The following is a 16362-nucleotide window of genomic DNA, read 5'->3' on the forward strand; positions in this document are numbered from 1 at the left end:
TAAAACTAGGCTGGGTACAGTGGCATATGCCTGCTGTCCCCAGCATCTACGAGGTGGAGGCAGAAGGATTAGGAGTCAATGGCCAGATTCAAAATACACACAGAATTCAAAGCCAGTCTGACTCAAGTGAGGCCCTGTTTCAAAAAGGCAAACAGAAGGCTGAGATAGCTCAGCAGGTGGAAGCACTCACAAGCAGGCCTAACAACATTGAGTTTGATTTCCCCAGATCCCACAAGGTGGCAGCAGAGAACGGACTCTCACCTGTACATGCACCCACAGCCACATGCACACAAAACTCAGAAAAGATAGAGTAACTTTAAGAAATATTATGAATAGGGGCCAGAAAGATGGCTCAGTGGTTAAGAGTGTTGTGTTATTCAGTTATGAGGACCTGAGTTTGCATCCCAGCACCCATGTAACAATCTAGGCATGGCTTCAGTATGTGCCTGGTTTCAGGGTTAGGGTGGGCAGAGATAGAAAAACCACTGGGGATTGCTGACTGCCAGCCTGTCCCAAAGCGCAGGATCCAGGTTCAGGAAAGACTGGGCCACAAAGGGAAGAGACATGGTGACAGAGAAGGGTACTCAATGACCTGACCTGAGTGGACTGGACATACAGGCACATGCATCTGCATGCACACACACATTGCACTTCACACACACTCATACATGTGTGCAAATATATTGCAAACATCTGGCATACTTTCCTAAAAAAAAAAAACAGAAGAAAATACAACTAACATATACACTGCCCCTAACCTAAATCGTTTACCAGTAAGTCCCACATATTACTTCAAGTCAAATCAAGTCAAAATAATCAATTTTTTCTCTCTCATTTATTCACAAGATAATCTATGTAATGTTTAAGTTTCTCTTGCGTCCAACTACAATAAATAGATTACAGATAGTCATCATTACCAATTATTCTTTGTAATATAATTCTTTTTTTCTTATCTTTTCTTTTTTTCTTTATTTGTTTTTCGAGACAGGGTTTCACTGTATTGCTTTGGAGATTGTCCTGGAACTTGCTCTGGACACCAGGCTGGCCTCGAACTCACAGAGATCCACCTGCCTCTGCCTCCCAAGAGCTGGGATTAAAGGCGTGCACCACCAACGCCCGGCAACATAATACTTTCTTAAAGTTCTTAGAAGAGCTCTACTTAAAGCAATGACTATAAAGGACACTGTAATAAAGGACACACAGAGCACCTTGGGAGCTTATTATTTATTTATTGGTTGATTTTTTTTTTTTTTTTTTTTGGAGATAGGGTTTCTCTGTGTAGAGCTAGCTGTCCTGGAACTTGTTCTGTAAACAAGGCTGGCCTCAAACTCACAGAGATCCACCTGCCTCTGCCTCCCAAGTGCTGGGATTAAAGGTGTGTGCCACAACTGACAGGCAATAAATAATTTTTTTTTAATGCTAAGCACCTACAATGTAGTTTTTTTTTTAATGTAGAGCACCCTGAGAATAGATGGCTGCAATGGTGAGCAGAACAGACTGGGATCCTCATGGAGCTTAGAGTTAAAGTTAAGTAGATGAATTATTACCTCCTAGGAGCCATGTATGGTGGTACATACCTATAATTCCAGCACTTGGGAAGCTGAGGCAGGAGGATTTAGAATTAAAGGTCAGCATGGCTATAAACACGGTCTCAAAAAACAAGAGAAAATAAAATGGTCTGTGGACTGAGGTAGGGTGCTTGTGTAGTGTAAAAAAGGCTATGTGACAGATCTCCAGCACAGCAAAACAACATAGCACACAAACACCCACAATTCTTCTTAGCATTTACCAAGAAGCCAGAGAAGGCTAAGAAGCCTAAAAGTTAGACAACCGTCAGTAACACAAGACACTGGCCAAGTAAGCCAGGAAAATCAGGAGTGGAGAAACTAAAAACAGGCACATTAAAACACCCAGCATCTATGGAATAACTTCTCTAGAAGATTAAAAAACAAAAAAAACAACAACAAAAAATCTTAGCTTGTTTTAATGAAATCTCAAAGACATAACTTTAACTAAAAACATTTTTAAATTTATGTATGTGTATGAGTATTTTGCCTGCACATATGTCTACATGCATGCCTGGTGCCCAAGGAGGTAGAAGGGGACCGAAGTCCTCAAACTGAGTCACAGAGAGAAAGCTGTGAACAGTCAGCACTGGCAACTGAACCTGGGTCCTTGGCAAGAGCAATAAGTACTCTTAACCCTGAGCTATCTCTCCAGAGCCCTTAACCCTGAGCTATCTCTCCAGGGCCCCAAACATAACTTTTAACATATAAAGTTAAATTAGTATTAAAATAATTTTAAAACTAGGGATAGAAGAGAGGAGCAATAATACACACTGTACGTATCCATCAATTTATACATGTGTAGAAAACTTGCCATAGATATTATTAAATGCTCACCCTCAAACTAACCTCTAGTAAATCATTTCGATTTACAGTTTATATCCAAAAGAGATAAAACTAATGAAAACAACTCCCTATGCACATGGCTTCAGATGTCTTCCAATCTAAAAGCACTTTGGTTCATTAGAGCAACATTTGATCAGTTTTGGGAAGGAGAAGTAGGGGAGGAGAGAGAGAAACTGGTCAAAACAAAAAAACAGAAAACAGCAATGATAAACAATATATAACAACCTACCATGAGACGTAATCTACTCACTATTTAGACTACGTGGTTTTAGCAGAAATTGGTAACCTCAAAATATATTTACTACATTTACCTTAGCATGCTACTATGTCCTATATAAGTAAGTCAAATCAATGGTAATTGCTCAGTTTTCCAATGATTCCAAGCATCTAGCTGGGCGTGATGGCACACACCTGAGATCCCAGTATTCAGGAAGCCGGGCAGGAGTACTAAAACTTCTAAGCTAGCTTTTGCTACACAGCCAAGTTCAAGGCCAGCCTGAACAAATGTAGCAAAGATTCTGTTTCAATAAACTAAAGTTTGGGGAACATAGTTAGTGTCAGAGAGCTTAGCATGACAGAGAGGGCCTGAGCACAAACCCCAGAGGTGTGTGTGTGTGGGGGGGAGGGGGGCGGCTACAGAGAACGAAATAATCAGGTTTTGGTAAGTAAGCAAATAATGATGGAAAGCTGTAAACACAGCGTCTACCACACACTTAATGAGTAAATAGCCTATAAAGAATAATGCATCTTCTTCCTTCCTGGTCAGCCTTGCTTGCTTACTGAGGAGGAACCCAAGTTTCTGACTGGTGGGAACATTCTTAAGAATTGCTCACAATAGGTATCTTACCAAAAGGAGGTAGTCCATATGTTTGGGTTGCCTGAGGGTAAACAGCGTAGGGTTGAGACTGCTGCAGTGTCTGGTACTGAGTCTGCCCAGGGTAAGCAGTTTCAGAAACAGGAACTGAGAGGATATGTGCGTAAGGTCTAGGAAAATACAGAAAATGAAAACTTCCATATTTTAGTTAATGAAAATGGGTAACAGTTAATATCACTAAGACAAGGAATCCAGGAATGAGGAGATTAACTTTCCAAGGCAAAATAACTCTTATTATGGTCAGAAAACACAAGTTTTTCCATTATTCCAAGGAATAATTTTATGAAAAATTAAATAGTTCAAACATCTTCCCAAGTTCTAGCTATTACCCTACAAATAACTGTATTACATGCAAGGCCCTAAATGAGATACTTAATCCCCCAAATGAGGATTACTTATTTATACCTTATGTTTGGATAATGAAAAAATCTGGGCTGGGGACATAGTCAATTGGTAGAGCACTTCCCCAGTTGGTAGAGCTTTTGATTCTTAGCACCACATAAACTCGGTATTGTGGGGCAAGTCTGTAATCCTAGGACTTGGAAGGTGGAGGTAGGAGGATCAGGAGTTCAAGGTCATCCTTTACTACAGAGTGAATTCAGGCACCCTTGACGATGTAGTGAGTTTAAGGCCAAGCCTCTTAAGACCCTTTCTCAGAAAACAAAACAAAAGCAACATGTCAGAACAATGGAAGAATGGACAGGACAGAATTAGCAGCTGGCTTACTCTTCATCTAAGCACTGAGCCAACTGCAGTCCTAAGACAAGGGAGGTGAGGCTGATGCAAGGAAAAGCAGGGAGTAGAGGTGTGCTCTAGAACCCTGTGTTTCTTCATCTGTGAAACTGGAACCAATAGACCCCAGAAATCACTTTAAGCTTCAGCATGCTGCCACTAGTTGGTGCCAGTCAAACCAGGGACAGCCAGGGAATCAAATTCACCAGTAAAACCCCCAAGACAGCTTTATGACTTGGCAGTTTATCCATTCTACTATACCCTATATGTAGATTCTATTTATTTTATTTGTCATATTATGTTGTGAGAAAAAGTGTTATTATATACCATAAAAGTCTTAATATTAAAATATGGGGTAGGAGGGCTATGCCTTAACAAGCGAAAACACCCCCCCCCCCCAAAAAAAAATCACCTTTGGGAGAAGCAGATAAGAAAAGAAGGCTAGAAAGAAGCAGCAGATGAGGCAAGCGGGTGAGCTGCACACAAACGAGACACGGGGTATTCCAGGACAAGAGCACAGCCCCAGCAAAGAAACACAGAAAGGTAAGCAAGGGTTTCCTATCTAGCAAAGTGCGATACCAATCTGAGAAAGGGAGGTGAGTTCAGAAAGGAAAGGAGTTCGCAAAAGTAGAAAGAGAGGGGCACAGCCCTGAGTGTCAGGCTGGAACAAACCAGAAACAACAGGAAGGCCCCGGACTCTCTGAACAAAGAATGGCAAGAGCAGAGCTGTTATGTCTTTACAGATAACATCACCAGGCTAGAGTCAGAATATTTCAAAAATGAAAGGAGAAGGTGCATTATCTCATTTGCTAGTCTTTGAAACTAACACAGTACAACCTGGATATCAGAAAGCCTGAAGAGTTGACATGTGTTTCACACTTAGTGTTTAATCTAGGTGTGCTCAATCTGTGGCCTGCAGGCTTAATTCATCCCAGGATAGCTGTGCACGAGACCTAGTACAGTTGTAGATGACATGTCAAAAGAGTGGACATTCCTATGGCACAGAGGACAGTGTTAATCACACCATGGAAGAAAACAACATGAGAATGACTGACCCAAGAAGACACTCATATTAACATCAGAATGTGGAAATTCTTAGTAAGCTTATTTTTTTAACTAAAGGTATAAGTAAATAGGTACAACAAGGGAAAAAATGCCAGTTTCCTTTTCGTAACAGCCTCAGGGATCTCTCACCTCTGTTACTAATTTCTTCATGAAACTGGCATTTGCTCATTAAACCGGCTTGCACTTCCTGATTTAATGAGCGCAGCTATATGTGTCTACATATGGATAGATCCAGTCTTCATTAATACACAACTGCAACTCGGTAAAAACACTGCCTACACCCTACCCACCTTAAAGATGACTAATCTGGTTGGTCTTAAACACTGACCGTATGCTGTGAAGGCCTAAAATGATTGCTTTGTAACTTTAACCCATCACACTTGTCTCATTTCAAGCTCAACCACCTGTAGCTGCCAGTCTGGAGCCATCTGAGTTGCTTTTACTGACCCATATGTCAATGCAGAGAAGAGAAATGATCAGACCACCAACATGCTTTCTGATCAGTGTTCTACATTTTGAGTGCCTACTCGATTAGAGTGGGTTCCCATGTAATAGTAATCTATTCCAGCAACCATCTGATTTTTATAAGAATGAGAGATTTTATTTAGATGTGATAAAAACTGGAGTGAGGATAGAGAACAAGGGAGGTGAAAATAGTTAAATATTAAATTTTGCAATGAGCTTAGAGAAAAGTTTGGAAATAATTATTCAACTTACTTTGCAGAGTACATTTGTGAGGTATAATCATTGGATGGGCGAGGGATGTAATCGGAGCATGTCATAACTGAAAGAAAGATATTATCAGGTAAAAAAGTTAGAACATTTAAAAAAATCAAATGGAAAACATATCTTACTATATAGTCCTTTAAAGTAAGTAAAGCATATACAGACTGGATGCCAAAAAGTTCCAAAGACTACATAGCAGAAAATACCTCATTTCTGTTTATAGACCTGTCTGCAGAATTTAAGAGGCAGTAAAAGAAGAAAGACAGGATAGAGGGGGAAAGATGGACACAGTAAAGATCTGAAGATAAACCAACTAATCCCCACTTTCTCATAACTAAACTATCTATGAAGCCAAATTCCCTAGGCTCTCAGCCATACTCACTGACAAACTTAGAAAGCCAAACCCATATCTAAGAAATCAAATGATGCTTCTTCTTTGTCTTTAGACTCAGGATGCTTACCCTATTCTTAGTGAAAAGGCCTAGGAACCACTTGTGAGACAGATTTGGTAGAAGTGTCTAATCTCATTTGGAAACCATTGCTGTCGCTATGCAGAATTAACAGCAGCACAGACAGGAACAGGTTTCCGTATGAGGCCCAAAGTCTGGCCAAGCAGAGGCTCTGAGACCCATGTAGTGAAGGACTTTTCCACCTGGTGTCCTCTTGCCCTCCCTGACTTTCCCTGGAAAAAGCTGCTATGAAAGCTTGGTCCTCATGGTCACAGCTGGGGCGAGAGCTTGGGTCACATTATGAGGCACCGCTTCAGTTATTACACACAGAGCTACACCACACATTTTTTGACCAGACTCCTGAACTGTTTAGACTTCCTTCCATATCACAAAAGGAGCTGCTCTGTTGCAAAGATGAACTGAAGATGAACCACTGGCTTTTATCTAGTTAGGTTCCCTGAAAGAGTGACTCACACAGAAAGGAAAAGTCAAGAGAGGAGGGGCCAATTCATACCCAAGAGTAAGACAAATTAATATGTGTGAATTTATTATAAAAGATACTGTCCCCCGGGGCAGTGGTAGCACACACCTTAATCTCAGCACTCGGGAGGCAGAGGCAGGTGGATCTCTGTGAGTTCGAGACCAGCCTGGTCTACAAGAGTGATTGCCAGGACAGTCTCCAAAGCCACAGAGAAACCCTGTCTCGAAAAATCAAAAAAAAAAAAAAACACTCGATATTGTCCAATGCCATTATTTGAGGTCTTTAAAAGATTATTAAATACGTGAAGATCACTTTCATATATACTCAGACAGAAATGAAGGCAATATCAATTAGGTGTGAAAGTCTTATCCATTACAGAACACAAGGTAGGGTCATTCAAATTCTACAAGATGGTTTCCTCTCTGCTGGCAGGTGCTCAAATCCTATCTACCTTCTCCAATGACAGACTCATTTGGAGTTTACTACAAAGCCAGCACATCATCTGTTATTATACAATAGGGGATTTAAAAAGTAGTCTATTGTCTTAGACTACAGTAACAGCAGTGAGGATGAGGCAGAGTGAAGGTATAACTAACATCATTCTAATCAGATCCAATGTATGGAATAAGGAAGCCAGGGAAGCACAGGGTGACTTCCAGGATTGGAAGTCACTTGAACATTTGAACAGATGGTGGAACAGTAATACAACTTCCTAAAATGGGTATGTTTGGGTGAAGAGAAAATCTGATTAGTTAAGAGAGACAGAAGCGGGGGCTGGAGAGATGGCTCAGAGGTTAAGAACAACAACTGCTCTTCCAGAGGACCTGAGTTCAATTCCCAGCAACCACATGGTGGCTCACAACCATCCGTTATGAGATCTGGTGCCCTCTTCTAATGTGCAGATATACATGGAAGCAGAATGTTGTATACATAATAAAATAATAAATAAATAAATAAAATCTTAAAAAAAAAGAGACAAAAGCTTCTTATATATTACTTATGACTGTTTTCAGACACTAGAGATTTCAAATAGGCAGTTGAATCCACAAATGAAATAAATTAGACTGGAAATAAAAATGTAGGCTGGGCCAGATAGTCCATGCTTTTAATCCCAGAACTCAGGAGGCAGAGGCAAACGGATCTCTGAGTTCAAGGCCAGCCTAGTTTATCTAATAAGTTCCAAGCCATCCAAGACAACAAAGAGAAACCCTGTTTCAAAACAATTAATTTGGAATTTGCTAACAATGTAAAGTAATATAATGGATGGGAGGATCCCCGAAGAGGATAGTAGCCTAGAACCCAAATCTGAGGTCTCCTAACATCAAAGTACAGCTATAAGAAGGGTCATCAAGGAGGAAAAGAGGAAATGGGCTGATAGAGAGACTATGAGGAGAGAGAAACGTCTTCTAGGGCTGGCAAAAAGACCTTGCCAAACAGCTTCATGGGAAGAGAGACAGCAGAAGCTAAGTCAATCAGCTGAAGGGTGAACAGGCCGAGGGAAGCAAGTGAAGGCAATTCCTTTCAGAACTTCTGACATATCATGAAACACAGAGAACATCTATAAATCACAAAAGATGCAGAGGAAAGAGCTTTTGTTGCCTTCCAAAGACAGCAGATAGCAGAGCACACCTCTTTATAACAAGGAAAATTCAGAGACAGACTGTGATGACGCAGGAGTGGAGGTGGGGATAATCATCACACCACGTCTGGGGAAGGCCAGAGGGGCACAGAATGCAAATAAAAGGATTTAAATTTGACTAGAGCAAGAATACTCTTCTGTTCTAACAAGGAGGAAACAAGACAGGATGGGTGCAAACACAGGGAGGCCTGCAGGTGGGGTAGTGAATGAGGGAACTCTCCCTCCCGAGTAGGGCTTTGTTTAAGAAGACAGCAGTTAAGCAGGAGGAAAGGGGAGACTAAGCCTTCATGTTCTGGGAGAAGAGGTGTCAATCAAAAGGCAACGCTCAGCAGAGAAACGAAGGCTTCTCAAGACTGAGTACTTACCTGAGGCCCTGTGTTTATGACGAGGAGTACCCACTCAGTCAAGTGTGTAATTACAGCCAACAATGCTTAGTTATGTGTATACATTTATAGAGAAGAGGGAGAGTTGAGTTAAATAAAGGTTGGGGTTCAGGATGAACATTTGATTGATAGGCAGGATTACTTGGTTTTATTTTGTTTTTGTTTAAATTCTCTTTTAGGATCATTCAGCATTAGCCACAAGCTTTTTAAATTTTAATGAAATGCTACTACTTTTAGAAATTCAACCTCCAACCAAAAATAAAGTCACTGAGTCCTTGGATGAGCAGATTCCTTGAGACTTGTCCTCAGCTGGTACATCAATGATGCTTATCATAGTACATGTATGAACATGTGGAGAAGAGCCTTCTAGATATCCTGGACAACCCAGACACTCAGTGAAACCCTATTATACAAGAATAACATCCCTTGGTTAGAGGAATACCACAACCCCTGTGCATAAAACATGGTACTTACTTTCCTCTGACATGTTAAGATTTGATGCAAGGTTGGATGTCTCAGGCTTCTGATCACTGGCATCTGGGTTGTTTACTTGACTAGAAGAACCAAAACAAACATATTAGCCCTGAATGAGTTGCTGCAATACTGAAAAGGATAAGCTCAAATTTATGTCCTTCTAGACTATTCCAGTAAGAAGTAAATCTAGATGATTTCCTTATTCTTGGTTTTTAGCAACTAAGCTGAAAGAAGGGAGGCCAGGGCCAGTAGCTTCAACATTTGACTGTTCTTTTTCATATCCCTAGACCCCTTGAAATTTTATATCACTTGGAAGCCCCAGCTAAGTCACGAACACGTCAAATATTTTTCTCTAAGATCACACATTAAAACGACCCTGGGCATCTAACACAGTGCTGTCACTTTAAACATATTATATACATTGTATACGGATAGTTCATAATGTAATGTGTTGGTTTGTTCACACTATGAAATGCAAACCAAGTTAGCTATCAAACACCAACTCACATGCTTATTCTTTGTGGTAAACACATATGAAATCTATTCTTTTGGCAATTTTGAAAGAGAGAGCACTTTGGTTAGAAGTATAACAAAGTAGGGAGATGTCTGATTAGAGAGAGGGGGTCATCATCAGCCACAAATCTTAATTTGAAGAAGGTTTTAAAAGTTAAATGTTTGTTCCCAAGGAGGAGTTCTGAACCTTAAAACCATTCTCAAAAGAATTATTAATAAAAGTTAATAATTCTGCACTAGGGAGATGTAAGGCAGAAAGATCAGGAGCTCAAGGCCACAAGAGTACCTGAGACAAAGAGACAGAATTAATACCAACAAAGCTAATGCCCGGTACACTAGCTCCATCTGTCTGTCTATCTACTTACCTACCTGTAGCATCAGTGACAAATGTCTTAAGCAAGCACTATAGCTTTTTAAAAATTAACCCTAAGGAAGTTAAGAGAAGCTCTAATAGATAAGTCATATAAATGAGGAAGAATAAGTCATTACATTGGAAACTACAAGGTTGCGAGCATACCACTAAAATTCTGGGATGGAGATGACTCCAAGTTGAGTCCTTTATGTTTTCCTCCTTTTCTTTGCCTTTAAGTCTCATTATTCCATCACTTCCTACCACAATAGCATCATGATTAGAGTACAGCTTCTAACTGCATGTGGTGACTCAATCCTAATTTTAGTACTTGGGATGCTGAGGTGGGTGGAATTATCATAAGTTTGAAGCCAGTGTGGGTTACAAAATTAGTTTAAAGCAAGTCTGCACAACACAGTGAGACCCTAGCTCCAAAAAAAAAAAAAAAAAAAAAAAAAAAAGCTACCTTTATTATCAAGTGTAAGCTCTACAGCTGGAGTGCCAAGTTCATAATCTACTTTTTCAATAACTAGCTGTATTGCTTGGACAAGTCACTGGAATCTCTAGGCTTCAGTTTACTTGTCAGGAAGATACTAACAGAACCCACTTCACTGGGTTATAAGGGTAATGGCAATACAAAACAAGTAGCTAAGTCCAGACATAACAAGCACACAGTAACCATGGCTGTTCTATTTCTTGGTTCCAGCCCATGTACTCTTCCCACATTTATGCCCCCTGACAGAAGCCTGCTTTACTCTTTCTCCCTAGGGAGAGGTAAAAGTCACTGTGCCAGAGACTCTACATCTGAGGATAAAAATGCCTAATAGGAAATGAAAGCAGTTTCTACATAGCAACATTTAAAGCTCTCATATGACGTGTGAAGCTAACCTCTAATATCAAAGTATTAATTAATAAAGAATTTTCTTCTGGTATATTTTGAATGTTAAAACTTCATTCATTCATTCATTCATTCATTCATTCATTCATAGGCAGGATCTCATCATGAATCCCTGGCTGGGCTAAAATTTGATATAATGACCAATCTGGACTCAAACTCAACCATCAACCTGCCTCTGCCTCCTAAATGCTGGGATTAGAGTCATGCAGCCCATGCCTAATACATTTCATTAAAAAAACAAAAACCTACTGACTTTTCTTTTTCAGTGTATATGAGAGTTTTACCAGCATGCATGTATGTGGACTGTGTTTGTGCCTGGTACCTATAGAGTCAGAAGAAGGCATCAGATCCCCTGGAACTGGAGTTATAAACAGTTGTAAGTCACCATTTGAATGCTGGGGACAAAATCCTGTTCCTCTTTAAAAACAGCAAATGCTCTTAATGGCTTAGCCATCTCTCCAGCCCTGAAATTTTTAAACTTAAATTCTCAAACAAATTTCAATTTTATCTCTGCTCAAACAATTACACTTTTGGAACAGCAATTCACTACCCAAGTTATAACTATGGAAATGAAAGGGGAAAGGAAAGAAATGTCATGGACTAGTTAAACTGGTACAACCAATTCAGGGCTAAACCGTAGTGCCCTGAATTCTGAGTCCCACCTCATATCCACTTAAATAGAATTCACACAAAGAACTTGAAACTGGGCCAGAATTTCACATTTCCAACTACAATCCTAGTTTCAGTTTCTTTTCTATGTACTTGGATAACTCTTCAGTTTCAAAGTTAAAGTCACTGCTGGAGACTATTTTTAGATCTTGAATCTTAGAAGTGATATGTCCTTGTACACACTGGGCACACTAGTTCTAAAAGGCCTTTGATTCTAGTATGATTCTAGAATTTTATTATAGCAAAATCCCCCTCCATGAATCAACTGAAAATGCAGATTGGAAATATACTAGCAAGATAGTGGATTGTCCCAGACAGTTATGTACTGTCTGACAGCAGTACTTTCAGAACATATAAATGTAAAATTTTGCTTAACAAAAAAGTTGCTTAAAAAATAAAAACGACTGCCAGGTAGTGGTAATGCACACCTTTACTTAATCCCAGCACTCAGGAGGAAAGGCAGGCAGATCTCTGTGAGTTTGAGGCCAACCTGGTCTACAGAGAGCTACACTGAGAAACCCTGACTCGAAAAACCAAAATAAATAAATAAATTAAATTAAATAAAAATGAAAAAAAGAAAAACACTCAAATTTCATAAACCAAACAGCTCAAATATCTTCTTATTCAACAGAACTCTTGTCAAGTATCAATGACTGACAGAAAAAAAGGAAAAAATAGAAGTATGATTCATCTTTAAAAGGAAAGAAATTCTGATACATGCTATAGAGAGACACACCATAAAGACACTATTACTAAGTTACAAAAAGGATGGATATATATATATATATATATATATATATGTCATTTTTATTATATATACAATCTTATAGTCCTTTGCATGAAGTTTTTAGAATAGTCAATCCCACAGACTAATTTCACGAAACTAGAAAGTAGAATGGGGGCTGGAGAGATGGCTCAGAGGTTAAGAACACTGGCTGCTCTTCCAAAGGTCCTGAGTTCAATTCCCAGCAACCACATGGTGGCTCACAACCATCTGTAATGAGATCTGGTGCCCTCTTCTGGTGTGTATATATATATATATATATATATATATATATATATATATGCAGAATGTTGTATACATAATAAATAAATAAAATCTTAAAAAAAAAAAAAAAGGAACCCATCAGAAGTTAGTCACTAGAAAGTCAGATGCCTGTCTCGTGACAAGGAACCAATCAGAAGTTAGCTGGTGGCGCTATGCTTTACGACCCTGGGTGTGCTTTATGGACAAGGCACAGCAAGGCACAGCAATGACGTAGAGAGCACAGCAACCACCCTGGGAGGGCCTATGGGCCATAACCAGTTGACCAATCAACACAGGGCAAGCCCTCCAAGCCAAGAGGCACACCAATCGTGAGCCTGTGTGTACCCCTAGACACTCCCCTTACACTATCCTATAAGATCTCTCGGGAGCCCCTAGGAGCCGTCTTTTGCTAGCCATCCGCCATGGTGGGTGGGTGAAAGACCCGAGCTAACATGGGGTTAGCTCGTTAAATTACAATAAAGCCTCGTGCAGTTTGCAGCAAGCTCTCGAATCCGCCTGGTGATTGGGGTGACCGAGAACGTGGCCTGGGACCCCGGATACTTGAGTTTTTCGGGGGTCTCACAGTATGAAGTCTCAACATGGGAAGACAATAAAAGTTAAAGAGAGGATGGTGTCAGTGGTCACACAAGTTCATGTACACACTAATGCTGAATTACATTTCTGAAAATGTTTTTAAGGGCCATGGGGTGTAGCTCAGTGACAGAGTCCTTCCTAAAATACACAAGGCCCTGGATTCAATCCCTGGTGTGGTAGATGGAGGGGAAGGATTAAGGCTGGGCATGCTGGCTTAAGTCTTTAAATCTTAGTACTCAGGAAGATAAGGGTCATAAGATAAAAGCCAGGATGGCCTACACACTAAGACTTTATCAAGGGAAGAGGGGGTAAGTGGCAAATTTCATGTTAAGGATACTTAGCCATGGATTTAAAACTCACCAAAGGAAAAGGGAGAACTGCAGGAAAAGACAGTGTTGGCAGGTTCTGTAACACACAGGAGAACTGACTTCCCAGGAAAAGGAAGCAGAAAGTATCCACAATAGATTTGCTAAGAAGCAAGATGCTTCTTTTTTAATGTCTAATTTTTCTTTGAATTAGGTGGCAAGTACCCTAGCTGAGTGAATAAAAATAGTGGGAAGTGAAGTAGAAAGGGAGAAGACAGGAGGCAAAGATGAAAGGACGAAAGACATAAGATGAGTTTGGACACCAGGAAGTGAGATACATAGGGTGTCTATGTGCCTATTTGAATGGAAACCAGGGTGAGCCAGTACAGTTCTGTGCTGTTTCTTCCAGTGCTATGTTGATAGGGAACAGATGAATAATCTGGGTTTAAACAAAGCTGTGGTTTCATTGGCAAGCAGACTGGGAATATGCACAGAATAGGTGACAAAGCTGTGGTTTTCTTGGCAAGCAGACTGGGAATATGCATAGAATAGGTGGACAGTTAGGGTCAAGCAAGGATGTACTTTTGCTGGCAAGCAAAGCACAGGAAGAGTGGAGAAAACTAACATTTTCAAGGGACAGAGTACAGTAGTAGGTTTTTGTTGTTGTGGTGGTGGTTTTTTTGTTTGTTTGTTTTGGCTTTTTTCTAGACAGTTTTTCTATGTGTAGACCTGGCTGTCCTGAACTCATTCTGTAGACCAGGCTGCCTTGAGCGCAGAGGTCTACCTGTCTCTGTCTCCCAAATTGTGAGCCGCCACCACCCCACAGTAATAAAGAAAACATGCTAGAAATTTAAAATGGGAGCATGAGCTACGTGGCCAGAGTGGCAGTTGCCAGGTAAACGGCCTGTAGTCATCTATATGGTGGTAAAAATAGCATTCTTGAAATCCGTATGTTGGAAATGATGCATTTACTGGCTCAGATGATTAGTGAACAACCGACAGGAGGTTTGGGGAAAAAAAATGCCACTGGAGACAGAACATGAGGTGCTAGAAAGACACCTCCTTTTTAGGAGTGGAACCAAAATCTAGGGTATCACATACTCAACTGATAACTAATGCCAAATTCTTTATATTTTCCTTATTTTGGTCTCTCCTTCCTTATACTGTACATTTGACCAAAGAATATACCATTTTTCATTTATGAGTTTCTCCATAAATGCCTGATATATATAAAATAAACCCACCACACACTGTTTAATAAGTAATGAAAGCATAACAAGAACAACAAAAGTCTTGTGTATGTATTAAAGGAAAAGCTATTTTGGAAGTAGTTTTTTCCTTGCTTTTTTGAGACAGGGTCTTCCCAAGTTGCCCAAACTCATCTCTAGTGTAGGTGTTTAATCAATCCTATTTTGAAGAGAAATTTTAATCTGATGCCAAGTAATTTCTAAATGTAAAGGTGGCAGTGAAAACCAAAAAGGCAGTAGTTAACACAAAGTATACCCCTATACTAACCAGCACATGGTAAAGATGAAGACACATCATTTAAACAAAGCCAGTTTTATAAATACCTTAAAGTTTGTTCTCCTGGTTCCTGCATCTTGGCTTTCTTCACCTGCAAACATCAGCACACGTAGAAATCAGTGTGATGACCTGAGTCTGAAACCCTAGCATTCAAACGTAGTTGTTTCTCCACATCATGGGGATGACTCCAGGAACCCACACTGATACCAAAATCTGTAGATGTTCAAGTCCTTTGTCTTACCACACATAGTTCTCATGTACTTTAAACCATATCTAAACTACTTACAACATCTGATGCAATATAAATACTATGTGGATGGTTGTTACACTGTATTATTTAGGAAATGAGAATATTTATACAATACATGCAGAAAAAATATTCTTGGGGGGCTGGAGAGATGGCTCAGTGGTTAAGAGCACTGACTGCTCTTTCAGAGGACCTGGGTTCATTTCCCAGCACCCACATGGCAGCTCACAAGTGTCTGTAATTCCAGTTCCAGAGGACCTGACACCCATGGCAAAGCACCAATGCACATAAAAATTAATAAATTAAAAAAAGAACAAAGAAATATGTGCAATATGTGTGTATAAAAAATATATATTTTGCCCATTGTATTTACCCTTAGTTGGTTTCATATAGAAAGCTGACTATATATTAACCAATGTATGTTTCATTTTGTTTCAATTAGACATAGAGTAGATGTTATTACCCAAAAATGTGAAACTTTTACGTGATAGTAGTTACTTATAATAAGCCAACTAGGGGTTGAAGAACCCCAGAATGGCATGCAGACTCTGACAAAGAATCTATTCCTATAATAAAAGTGGGGAAAAGTGATATAGCCCAAGTAAAGAGGAAAACAATGTTTTAAATAGAAACTGTGAATTGAAAACAAGAAAAATTTCAACTACAGTTTAATGCCTGTCATAATTTTATAACTGACAACATTTTCAGCTCTTATTAACCCACCTTTAAATAGTATTCTAGAGAGATGGTTCAGTGGTTAAGAATACTTGTTGCTCTTGCAGAAGACCCAACTTCAATCCCCAGCACGCACATGCCATTATGCCAGTTCCAAGGGACCTGAGCCCCTCTTCTGATCTCCTCAGGCATATATGTGGTGCACATACATACATACAAACAAAACACACACACAAATAGTATTCTATGATTTTTAATTCAATTGAGAATCCCTGTGTAGTGGTGCATACCTTTAGTCTAGAGGCAGGTGGATCTCTGTGAGTTCAA

General features: G+C 39.8%; 1 protein-coding gene across 2 annotated transcripts in view; it reads right to left on the bottom strand.

The window, feature by feature from the left end:
* Eya3 (EYA transcriptional coactivator and phosphatase 3) overlaps nucleotides 1–16362 on the bottom strand; it is an 85910-nt gene that overhangs the window by 40884 nt on the left and 28664 nt on the right. For both annotated transcript variants that reach the window (XM_027399526.2, XM_027399527.2), the window contains exons 3-6: nucleotides 15161–15204; nucleotides 9235–9314; nucleotides 5800–5866; nucleotides 3259–3395 (exon numbers count right to left, since the gene is read on the bottom strand). In XM_027399526.2, the coding sequence (XP_027255327.1) occupies nucleotides 3259–3395; nucleotides 5800–5866; nucleotides 9235–9314; nucleotides 15161–15204 (328 nt within the window). The remainder of the gene's footprint in view (nucleotides 1–3258; nucleotides 3396–5799; nucleotides 5867–9234; nucleotides 9315–15160; nucleotides 15205–16362) is intronic.

This window comes from Cricetulus griseus, chromosome 2, assembly GCF_003668045.3.
Source record: "Cricetulus griseus strain 17A/GY chromosome 2, alternate assembly CriGri-PICRH-1.0, whole genome shotgun sequence".
NCBI classification, from domain to species: Eukaryota; Metazoa; Chordata; class Mammalia; order Rodentia; family Cricetidae; genus Cricetulus; species Cricetulus griseus.